The sequence below is a fragment of the Aquarana catesbeiana genome, linkage group LG01 (assembly GCF_042186555.1).
Source record: "Aquarana catesbeiana isolate 2022-GZ linkage group LG01, ASM4218655v1, whole genome shotgun sequence".
NCBI classification, from domain to species: domain Eukaryota; kingdom Metazoa; phylum Chordata; class Amphibia; order Anura; family Ranidae; genus Aquarana; species Aquarana catesbeiana.
Window position 1 is genome coordinate 982,755,176 of NC_133324.1, and position 12,442 is coordinate 982,767,617.

The following is a 12,442-nucleotide window of genomic DNA, read 5'->3' on the forward strand; positions in this document are numbered from 1 at the left end:
AACTTGGACTAAAAGAAACAGAACTAGTACAGCTCTCAGAGACACGTTGGTCTTGCCAGATACGTTCCATTACTGCCCTAATACGCAACTTTAAAGCTGTTGTGCAGTGTCTTAAAGAGGAGAAATCTGCCATAGCCACTGGCTTGTTGATTAAATTGCGCAGGTTATCAATGCGTTACTGCCTTTTTGCATTTGAATTGTTACTGGGTACTACAGAAGGTTTCCATAAGTTGCTTCAGAAGGAAAACCTAGATTTGTCTACTGCATTAGAGTATAAAAAAGATGTTTGTACTTCATTAAGATCTCTAAGAACCAATGCCAAATCAAGAGAAATACTTCAAAAAGCTGTTTCTTTGTTTGACACTGACACTGAGAATCCACAAACATCCAGGCAAATTAAAAAACCAAGAATGATGGAAGACTTTGTGTATGAAGCCAGACCAACACCATGTGATCATTTGTCAAGTGAAGATGAGCTTAGAACAAAAATCTTTTACCCTTGCTTGGACCGAATGCCCTCTGAACTTGACCATCGTTTCTCAAGCATTAAAGAAAATTTGGTCAAAGGCATTGAGGCATACAACCCACTTTCTTCATCTTTTCTGTCAGAAGACATAAAGGCACTTGCACAACATTACAAAATTGATCTGCACTATGAAGAAGTAGTTGTTGCTAAAAACTTCTTTGAACGCAAAAAACAGGAAGGTGTGGTACTAACAGTACAGCACATTTGCAAACTTTTGGATCCTTTAATGTTTCCAACGGTTAAAAAAATTATGCAAATTGTCCTAACAATTCCTGTGAGCAGCTGCTCTTGCGAAAGATCATTTAGTGCTTTGAGACGTCTTCATACATGGCTCAGAGGTACAATGGGGCAAGCAAGGCTTCATCATCTTGCAGTTCTTTCCATTGAAAAGGGCGTTTTGGAATCGGTGTCTGATGAATGTGTAATTGATCATTTTGGTAACAAACGATCACGAAGGCATACCTTGGTTCTCTCAAGAGATTAACCATTACAAGCACTTCAGCTGCCTCAGTAACTTTAATTTGCTCCTGGCTGAAACTAATATTCTAAACTATACCTATAGTAGGGGTAGGGTAGCTAAAGAATAACATTTAATGGTGGTTGGCTGTTTGGGATGCTATGTACAGTATCTCACAAAATAAGTACCCATACACCTCACATTTTTGTAAATATTTTATTATAGCTTTTCATGTGACAACACTGAAGAAATTACACTTTGCTACAATTGAAAGTAAAAGTAGTGAGTGTACGGCTTGTATAACAGTGTAAATTTGCTGTCCCCTCCAAATAACTCAACACACACCATTAATGTATAAACCGCTGGCAACAAAAATGAGTTTACCCCTAAGTGCAAATGTCAACATTGGGTCCAAAGTCTTAATATTTTGTGTGGTCACCAATTTCTCGCACTGCTTTAACCCTCTTGTGCATGGGAGTTCACTGGAGCTTCAAGGTTGCTACTGGAGTCCTCTGGCTCTTCCACTCCTCCATGACGACATCACGGAGTGGAGCTGTTGAATGTTTGATACCTTCCGCTCCTCCACTTGCAGTTTGAGGATGCCCCACAGATGCTCAATCTGGTTTAGGTATGGAGATATGCTTGGCCAGTCCATCACCTTTAAACTCATAAGTCTATTTCCCAAAGACAACCCTTGGATATGGCGCTGAAAATGTGCACTCTCTGACTCAACTTCTTTGGTCGACCATTGGCGAGGCCTGATCTGAGTTTAACCTGTCCTGCTAAACCGCCACCCAGCATGCCCAGGGACTGTGACGGCATAAGGGGCGGGGTCACCGCCTATATAAGTCCGCTGCGGAGCGTTCAGAGACCATTCCAGCTGGAGAGAGCGTTGTGTCAACATCTCTGGAAGAAAAGAAGAAGGCAGAAGGCAGAAGTCCGGACCACCGCTAGCAATTGAGCTGCAGAAGAAAGCGGAGGAGCCGGCAGAAGATGCGGACACCGGGAGGAGACGCCGGAGAGACCCCCGAAGTCGGAAGAGGACCCCCGAAGTCGGAAGAAGATCCCGGAGCTGCCTAATAAATTATTTTCAATACCTGTGTACTGTGTTTTTTATTGATGCTTTTTTCCCTAGGTGAATGGGTAGGGGTACCATGTACCCCATACTCATTCACATAGGGTGGGGGGCCGGGATCTGGGGGCTCCCTTATTAAAGGGGGCTCCCGGATTCCGATAAGCCCCCCGCCCGCAGACCCTGACAACCAACGGCCAGGGTTGTCGGGAAGAGGCCCTTGTCCTCATCAACATGGGGACAAGGTGCTTTGGGGTGGGGGGGCCGGCAGGGTGCCCCCCATGCCCTAAAGCACCCACCCCCCATGTTGAGGGCATGCGGCCTGGTACGGTCCAGGAGGGGGGGGGCGCTCGCTCGTCCCCACCCCCATTCCTGACCGGCCGGGCTGCGTGCTCGGATAAGGGTCTGGTATGGATTTTGGGGGGGACCCCACGCCGATTTTTCGGCGTAGGGGGTTCCCCTTACAATCCATACCAGACCTAAGGGCCTGGTATGCCCCTGGGGGGGAACCCACGCCAGTTTTTTTATTTAAAACTTGGCGTGGAGTTCCCCCTTAATACCAACTACTGTGTTTTCATTTGTTAATGCCAAAAACGTGGCAAAGTAGTACTGCTCCCAAATCGCGGTAAAATCGCGGCAAAATCGGGGCTGCGAAATCGCGGTAAAATCGCGCGACTTTGAAGTCGTATAAGTGTGAAAGGGGCCTTACTCAGACATCAAAAATTAGTTACCGAAAATGGAATATTGTAATACTATACTACAGTTTAAAAATGATGGCACTTTACAGTACAGATTGTTTACTATATGGTTAACGAGTTGTAATATTTGTAGTTTTACTACAACAAATTGTTTGCACTTTTATTTAAAGTTTTAAACTGGTGTATTTTCAACTCATGAAGCAACTTGCACTTTTTTTTATATTGTTTTTCAAGAAACTCCAAATTGTAGTGAATCAAAATACAAATGGCAAAGATCAAGCTATGGATACTACTAGTACTACAGTCGATTTTGGAGAATTTCTCCATATTGGTTATTTTTACCTCCATTTAGCATTTTGATCTTTGCTATCGTTTGGAGTTTATTGAATAAACCACTGTTATGTGTTAAATGAGTGTTATAACAAGTGTCCTAAATATCAACAAAGAAACCCATGCCATGTTTAGGGTATTCTCTCCTTCCAGTATACCTCCTATGAGTCTGACCCTAAAAGTGGGATAGTTCTATCTATACTATAGTCTATAGGCACCAAAATAACTTTAGTTTAATGAACCATTTTTTGTGTATTATTAATCCTGCCCCTTCTCGCTGCTCAATTCTCTGCCATTTAGCCGTTAAATCACTGAATATTTTTTTATTTTTTTGTTTTTCAGCCTAGTTATAACCCTGCCTTGTGTGACTAACACAGCTTCCTTAAAATGTTGCTGTCAAGAGACATCCAATGTTTAGACTTCCTTTACTGTACATTGGGGTTGATTTTCTAAAACTAGAGAGTGCAAAATGTGGTGCATCTGTGGATTGTAACCAATCAGCTTCCAGGTGGTATTGTGAAAGCTGAACTGAACAAGCTGAAGTTAGAAGCTGATTGGCTACCGTGCACAGCTGCACCAGATTTTGCACTCTACTGTTTGGTGTTTAAAAGTTATCTCCTGCACTGTAATTTGCCTTTAGGGGACACCTCCCGTATCATATGTGCTTAAGGTTAAATTTACAGAGGAGATTAAAAACCTCTACAGTGAGCAAATTCTGATGGGAAAATTAAACCCTTTTTTTTTCATGGCTGTGTCAGTCATATGCAGGGGAGGTGTAACTAGGGCTGCCTGCATCCATTCAAAGGACAGAAACAAAAGTGTTTCAACGCCTAAATGGCAGAGAAACTAAAGGTGTATGGGTGTGGTGGTCTATACACAAATGGATTAAGCTAATTTTGTTGCCTCTTACCTATAGTATCCCTTTTAGTAGTGAATGGACGTGTGTAAACTGCCTTTCATGGATAGTTTTGGACTTCAAGATTTTAAACTGATGTTTATTTCACATCAGTCAGTACCTTGTACTTTTTTGGTGGTTTTTTTCACTAAACTCAAAATTCTAGTGAACCAGAACCAAAAAGGCAAAGATCAAGCTAAAATTGCCAAGCTATGGCTACAAGGCGAGTTTGATAATTTCTCCATATTAGCTATTTTTACCTGCATTTTGCTCTTTGCTATAGTTTGGCATTTATTGAATAAACCAGTTATGTGTTAAATGAGTGTTTTATAACACGTCACGTGTCTTAAATATTGTCTAAGACACCCATGCGGCATGGGTTCATTGAGGTAGACTGGAATGAGAGAATAACCTAAACATGGCCATGTCCATGCCATGTTTAGGGTATTTTCTCCTTCCAGTCTACCTCTATGAGGACCCTTGGGTCTGGTTCACACCTATGGCATTTTTATTGTTTTTTGCATTTTGCAGATTTGCACTACAGTCCATTTAACATTGTTTCCAATGAAGCACACTCTGTAGTGCAAATATGCAAAAAGCACTAAAAATGCATAGGTGTGAATCAGGCCTAAAAGTGGGATAGTTCTACAATATTTAAAAATATACTATAGGCACCAAAATAACTTTAGCTTAATGAAGCAGTTTTGGTGTATGAATCATGCCCCTGCAATCCTACATGCTGTCTCACGGCTCAATTCTCTGCCATTTAGCAGTTAAATAACAGATTTTTTATTTTTTTTGTCTTTCGGCCTGACTGAGCCTAGTCATGCCTTGTGTCAGTCACTCACACTGCCTCCCTAAAATTTTGCTGTCAAGAGACATCCAATGTTTAGAATTCCTTTACTGTACATTGGGGTTGATTTTCTAAAACTAGAGAGTGCAAAATGTGGTGCATCTGTGCATAGTAACCAATCAGCTTCCAGGTGGTATTGTGAAAGCTGAACTGAACAAGCTGAAGTTGGAAGCTGATTGGCTACCGTGCACAGCTGCACCACCAGATTTTGCACTCTGTTTTGTTTACAATTTCTCATCTGATTCATGCACTGTCATTTGCCTGTAGGAGCCACCTCCTATATGTTATGTGCTTAAGGTTCAATTTACAGAGCACTCAGAGGAGATTAAAAACCTCTACAGTGAGCAAATTCTTATGGGAAAATTAAACCCTTTTTTCATGGCTGTGTGAGCTGTCAGTCACATCCTGGGGACGAGGTTTAACTAGGGCTGCCTCACCTGCATCCATTCCATGGACAGAAACAAAAGTGATTAAACGCCTAAATGGCAGAGAAACTAAAGGTGTATGGTCTATACACAAACTGATTGAGCTAGTTTTATTGTCGATTACTTGTAGTATCCCTTCTAGTAGCGAATTGATGTGTGTAAGCTGCATTGTATGGGTAGTTTTTGAATTTTGTATTTAAACAGATGTGTATTTCACATCAGTGAGTACCTTGCACTTTTAAGCAGTGAATTGATGTGTGTAACCTGCATCTGTTTGTATTGGATGTTGATAACTTTGTTTTAAGTATAATAAATATACAACTTATTAAGACATTTTGTATGCTTTTTTTTTTTTCTTACTTGAGACAAGTTGATAGTCTGAATTTACTCTTCTGCCAATGTGTTTTGGTGTGTGCATTGAACAAAGGGGATGTGTGTGCGCAATGCCAAAGCATATATTCTATTTTGCTCCCTGCATAAGATTACTACTGACTTAAACATAGGTTTATATAATACTCGTCGTAGGTGAGGTCAGTGTATGTCAGTTAGCCAGGTCAGTGTAGTGTATGTATGTCAGGTAGGTAGGTAAGGTGAGGTCAGTGTATGTATGTTGGGTAGGTGAGGTCAGTGTAATGGTCAGTGTGTCAGTTAGGTGAGTTTAGTGCCCATCATTGATGGGCAGCACTGGTAAGCCAGGCAGCAACCAGCAAGTTAGCTTACCCCCCACCACACAACCCCACCACTCAGCCAAAAACACCCGCGACACGACAACCCCGGATCCCCCCATGGTGCCACCATCGGCCCTCGGGCTGAAGCCCCTGGTCTTTTTGACACCTAGCAACGCCCCTGCTTGTGTCCGAGGTCAGGGGGGCCTTTCATGGGGTCTCGGCACTGAAGGTTCTAGACTAGCTACTCCTCTGGATGTGGGGAATGAAGATCCTCACTCCACACCAGGAACCTTAGGGCTGCATGGCAGTAGTGCTGATCACAAAGATACTGTACTGCCCCAAATCCTGAGTCCTTTCTGGTTCTGGAAGAGATCAAATATTTTAGAGTCTTCTGGCTTTCAAGATATAAGACTTTTTTTTTCAGTTTTTTTTTTGGTGACAGGTTCTCTTTAATGTCCTATACATTACAAGTGCTATTTATACTCCTATACATGACATGTTCTCTTTATTCTCCCTAGGTGACAGCTCACCTTTATGCTCCCAAATGTTCCGGTTTCATATTATTATACTATACTACCATTATAGGTTTTGTATACTCTCCCATGCATGATGTCTCCCGTTCATATCATTCCAATACAATATACAGAAGGTTATCTTTATTCTAAAATTAATGAAAGTTCATCTTTATACTTCTGTACACAATATATCTTCATGTCCAGGTGAAATCCACAAGCCATCGGCAAACAGTTTTCATCTTCTGCAAGTATGAAAGAAAAGATATATATATATATATATATATATTTTTCTCAAATATAATATTTATTGATTATTTTTGATCAGGCAGTAAAAGTAGATTAGACATTAGCAAAAACATCCAGAAAAGCAATGAGTGGTTGTGTAATCACTAAACATAAGGAATAGTTACACTAAATAAGGAACAGTAAATAATATTTTATAATATATGCGATCAACAGAAAATATAAATGTAACATTTTTATGAACTAAATGACAAAATGAACCAAACCCTCTATACACAAAATGATAAATCATACAGATGTAATTTTATACTGACCAGTTCAGGACTTGATAACATTTCATCAATCTTTAAAAAAAGTATTTCCTGATAGGCTCCATGGCAGCATAGGTGTGGGTAGGCTCCGCCTCCATAACTACCCAATAGGACCCCCTCTCCCATAAATCTTTGCTCTAGGCTGCTATTCATGTTCCTTTTTTGTCCTCCTCCGTAGGACCAGGTGTTGGTTCTCCTACCTGAAGATAAACCTCCCTACGATGGATGCTGCCGAGTGCCAAAGATTCCTCCGATAGGCCCTGACTGTTAAGCAGGGTATGGAGTGTATAGCAGAGTAGCGCTGAAGATTGGATCGGTTCGTCTATGTGCGCACGGTCTGTTTGCCTAATGTTTCAGGCGACCATTATCTGCTGCCAAGTCCGGTGTGTGTGTATGGATGGCGTTTCCTTGGCCCAGGTGATCGTAGGTGGAGGGGTAAAGTTTTTTTACATTCATTCACATATGGCAGCAGTGTTTATGTGTTATCATACCTCTGTGTGTTTTTCCTGCTTCATTGGTGTCCTAGATCGGCGCTGACGCTCTCTGCGTTCCAGCAGCCGCTCTCTCTGTGACTTCCGGGTACTGGCGTGCGCTCTGCGCATGCGCGGACCCAATACGAAGTTGAGGCTTGGTTCGCGCATGCGCGCGAGCGTCTCGCGTCTGACGTCGGCGATGACGTCACGGGCGCCACTTTTAAAAGCTGTGGAAAGCTTACAGAGCCCTGGGAATGATCGTGGGGGATATGGCGACTTCCCGGGGCTACTATCTTGGCGATTCAAGGTAAGACAATCTCTATTGTCTGGGGGTGGAGGTCTGTTGTCAGTCAGCTGATCCTGTGAATCTGTCTCTGCAGCTTCCTATTGTATTGACATTATGGACTCCTCACTGCCCCCTAGTGGCCAGTCCACTTGTAGCAGGTATGTTTGCAGTTTTTGCCTTTCTGCCTGTACAAGTATTGAGAGTAGGATTTTAGGACACCAGCTGATTTCTTTCTCTGTCTTCTCTGTGTTTCTTTCCTCACAGCCCTTCTAGGTCTGATCCACACCGTAGTTCCCATAAAGGAAGTGGATCATCAAAATCACACCACCGGCAATCTTCCTCCAGGTCTAGCCATCATAGATCTCCTTCCAGATCTGAACAGCGCAATAAAAATCCTTCTCACCCCCCTTCATCTCACTCTAGAGAGAGTTCAGGGAAATCATGCTGGGGATGCAGGATGCCTGTTCCAACAGACAAATCTCTCTGTGATCACTGCTTCTCTAAAGCCACAGATGAGAGGGATGGTGCAGACCAGCGTTTGGAATCTATGGTGAGGCGGGTTGTGAAAGAATCTCTACAGGAGAGAGAGGCCCAACAGCCCCGTGATCCTATGAAAATGGGTTAAGGGAAATTTTCAGGCTGTTTCCTGGACAAAAATAGTCCTTGAGTGTGAAACTGGCTTCCTAGATGGCAAGAAACAGGTAAGGAGAATGAAGCTTCTGACTAGAGGACTGGAATTACCTGCACTTTGATAGCTGTCTGTACTATCAATAAAGAGCTGAGGGATACTGTAAGGCGGCTTCATTGAGAAATGTGGGGTCTTGTGAATGCAAAGCTGCCTCCCTTGATGGGAAGGAGGAAAGGAGGATGTAGCTTCTCATTGTTTGCTTTATGCCCCAGTAAATAAGTGCTGATGGAAGGTATACAATTGTTCCCTTAACTGGAGTTCAGTTCTTCAGTGTTCTTCCTGTGAGGCTGGTCCCTGCCTGATCCTTGTTTCTGGACCTGCTCCTGAGTACTTCTCTTGTACCTGCATCTGTGACCAGCTCCCTGTACCCTGCACCCTGTTCCCTTCTTCCAGCTCCCTGTACCCTGCACCCTGTTCCCTTCTTCCAGCTCCCTGTACCCTGCACCCTGTTCCCTTCTTCCAGCTCCCTGTACCCTGCACCCTGTTCTCTTCTTCCAGCTCCCTGCACCCTGTTCCCTTCTTCCAGCTCCCTGTACCCTGCACCCTGTTCCCTTCTTCCAGCTCCCAGTACCCTGCACCCTGTTCCCTTCTTCCAGCTCCCTGTACCCTGCACCCTGTTCCCTTCTTCCAGCTCCCTGTACCCTGCACCCTGTTCCTTTCTTCCAGCTCCCTGTACCCTGCACCCTGTTCCTTTCTTCCAGCTCCCTGTACCCTGCACCCTGTTCCCTTCTTCCAGCTCCCTGTACCCTGCACCCTGTTCCTTTCTTCCAGCTCCCTGTACCCTGCACCCTGTTCCCTTCTTCCAGCTCCCTGTACCCTGCACCCTGTTCCCTTCTTCCAGCTCCCTGTACCCTGCACCCTGTTCCCTTCTTCCAGCTCCCTGTACCCTGCACCCTGTTCCTTTCTTCCAGCTCCCTGTACCCTGCACCCTGTTCCTTTCTTCCAGCTCCCTGTACCCTGCACCCTGTTCCCTTCTTCCAGCTCCCTGTACCCTGCACCCTGTTCCCTTCTTCCAGCTCCCAGTACCCTGCACCCTGTTCCCTTCTTCCAGCTCCCTGTACCCTGCACCCTGTTCCCTTCTTCCAGCTCCCTGTACCCTGCACCCTGTTCCCTTCTTCCAGCTCCCTGTACCCTGCACCCTGTTCCCTTCTTCCAGCTCCCTGTACCCTGCACCCTGTTCCCTTCTTCCAGCTCCCAGTACCCTGCACCCTGTTCCCTTCTTCCAGCTCCCTGTACCCTGCACCCTGTTCCCTTCTTCCAGCTCCCTGTACCCTGCACCCTGTTCCCTTCTTCCAGCTCCCTGTACCCTGCACCCTGTTCCCTTCTTCCAGCTCCCTGTACCCTGCACCCTGTTCCCTTCTTCCAGCTCCCAGTACCCTGCACCCTGTTCCCTTCTTCCAGCTCCCTGTACCCTGCACCCTGTTCCCTTCTTCCAGCTCCCTGTACCCTGCACCCTGTTCCCTTTTCCAGCTCCCTGTACCCTGCACCCTGTTCCCTTCTTCCAGCTCCCAGTACCCTGCACCCTGTTCCCTTCTTCCAGCTCCCAGTACCCTGCACCCTGTTCCCTTCTTCCAGCTCCCTGTACCCTGCACCCTGTTCCCTTCTTCCAGCTCCCTGTACCCTGCACCCTGTTCCCTTTTCCAGCTCCCTGTACCCTGCACCCTGTTCCCTTCTTCCAGCTCCCTGTACCCTGCACCCTGTTCCCTTCTTCCAGCTCCCAGTACCCTGCACCCTGTTCCCTTCTTCCAGCTCCCTGTACCCTGCACCCTGTTCCCTTCTTCCAGCTCCCTGTACCCTGCACCCTGTTCCCTTCTTCCAGCTCCCTGTACCCTGCACCCTGTTCCCTTCTTCCAGCTCCCTGTACCCTGTACCCTGTTCCCTTCTTCCAGCTCCCAGTACCCTGCACCCTGTTCCCTTCTTCCAGCTCCCTGTACCCTGTACCCTGTTCCCTTCTTCCAGCTCCCTGTACCCTGTACCCTGTTCCCTTCTTCCAGCTCCCAGTACCCTGCACCCTGTTCCCTTCTTCCAGCTCCCTGTACCCTGCACCCTGTTCCCTTCTTCCAGCTCCCTGTACCCTGCACCCTGTTCCCTTCTTCCAGCTAACAGTACCTTGCTCCCTGATACCCCTGTTTATTGTGCCAGTTGTGACCTACATAGCCTGGTATTTGGGTTGCTGCGATTTCATGTTTCAGTGGTATCCCTGACAGACGCTAAAGTGCTCGGGTTTGACTTGAAGAAAGGGTGGCATCCCTACCCAAGATGGCAGAAAGGGGGCCTGCTGCAGGACATGTGAAAGGATCCTTCTGCGGGTCCGTAATAAAGGGCCCCATGACAGGAGTAAAGGGATTGGTGGCAAGGTCCCCGGTGTCCGAGGTCAGGGGGGCCTTTCATGGGGTCTCGGCACTGAAGGTTCTAGACTAGCTACTCCTCTGGATGTGGGGAATGAAGATCCTCACTCCACACCAGGAACCTTAGGGCTGTATGGCAGTAGTGCTGATCACAAAGATACTGTACTGCCCCAAATCCTGAGTCCTTTTTGGTTCTGGAAGAGATCAAATATTTTAGAGTCTTCTGGCTTTCAAGATATAAGACTTTTTTTCATTTTTTTTTGGTGACAGGTTCTCTTTAATGTCCTATACATTACAAGTGCTATTTATACTCCTATACATGACATGTTCTCTTTATTCTCCCTAGGTGACAGCTCACCTTTATGCTCCCAAATGTTCCGGGTTCATATTATTATACTATACTACCATTATAGGTTTTGTATACTCTCCCATGCATGATGTCTCCCGTTCATATCATTCCAATACAATATACAGAAGGTTATCTTTATTCTAAAATTAATAAAAGTTCATCTTTATACTTCTGTACACAATATATCTTCATGTCCAGGTGAAATCCACAAGCCATCGGCAAACAGTTTTCATCTTCTGCAAATATGAAAGAAAAGATATACTTTTTTTTCTCAAGTATAATATTTATTGATTATTTTTGCTCAGGCAGTAAAAGTAGATTAGACATTAGCAAAAGCATACAGAAAAGCAATGAGTGGTTGTGTAATCACTAAACATAAGGAATAGTTACACTAAATAAGGAACAGTAAATAATATTTTATAATATATGCGATCAACCAAAAATATAAATGTAACATTTTTATGAACTAAATGACAAAATGAACCAAACCCTCTAAACACAAAATGATAAATCATACAGATGTAATTTTATACTGACCAGTTCAGGACTTGATAACATTTCATCAATCTTTAAAAAAAGTATTTGAGTCTTTTCTAGTGCTTACAACACAATCAAATGAAAGTTAATACAACAGTGACATCTAGTGGCTGCTATTTGAAAAGACAACTAAAACCAACTCCTTTATGACACCTGGTGGCAGTTTGCACCTCTGCAGCCAGGAATGCAAACATTTCAATTAAAAATTCCTTGTGCAAGGGACCAGGTTGGGGGAGGAGCTGCTGACCAAGATGGCTGCATAGAGAGAACGAGCGTCTGACATGCTGGCCAATGCACCTGAAGCGGATAAGCTGACAAGCTGATATGCTAACAAGCCGCGGACTCTGGCGGTTCGTTTAGCCATCAAACATACCTTGTGCCGCCAGCTTCTCTCTGGGTGTCTCTCCGGGTGAATTACCCCATCGCTTCAGGGGGGAGCCTGCGGGGACGCTGAGAGGCAGTGGTGAAGGAAGGCGAAGGAGCGGAAGAGGAGACCAGGAGCGAAAGAGCCAGAGGCGCTGTTAGAGGATCTGCCTGTGGAGTGCCAAGACAGTTCCCGGGGCAGAGTCGGGAGACAGCGGGCGCGGCCGGGCGGGAGCTTCTGTGTGTCTGCGGAAGCGGACGGCGGAGACTCTCGTCTGCGGACGCCCTCTCCGGCGGGGGCCTCGTGAGCGGGACGGCAGTGATCAGGCAGGAACAGACGGACCCAGGGATCCAGGGATCTCCCGGGAGAAAATCAGCACATCGCCTAAAGTCACCTAAAGAGCA

At 45.3% G+C, this 12,442-nt stretch overlaps 1 protein-coding gene across 1 annotated transcript in view; it reads left to right on the plus strand.

Moving 5' to 3' along the window:
- The window catches only part of LOC141129123 (uncharacterized), a 179,394-nt gene that overhangs the window by 56,882 nt on the left and 110,070 nt on the right, over positions 1-12,442 (plus strand). Inside the window, exon 3 of the mRNA XM_073616941.1 lies at positions 1-710. This exon is cut by the window's left edge and continues 1,317 nt beyond it. Coding sequence (XP_073473042.1) covers positions 1-710 — 710 coding nt within the window. The remainder of the gene's footprint in view (positions 711-12,442) is intronic.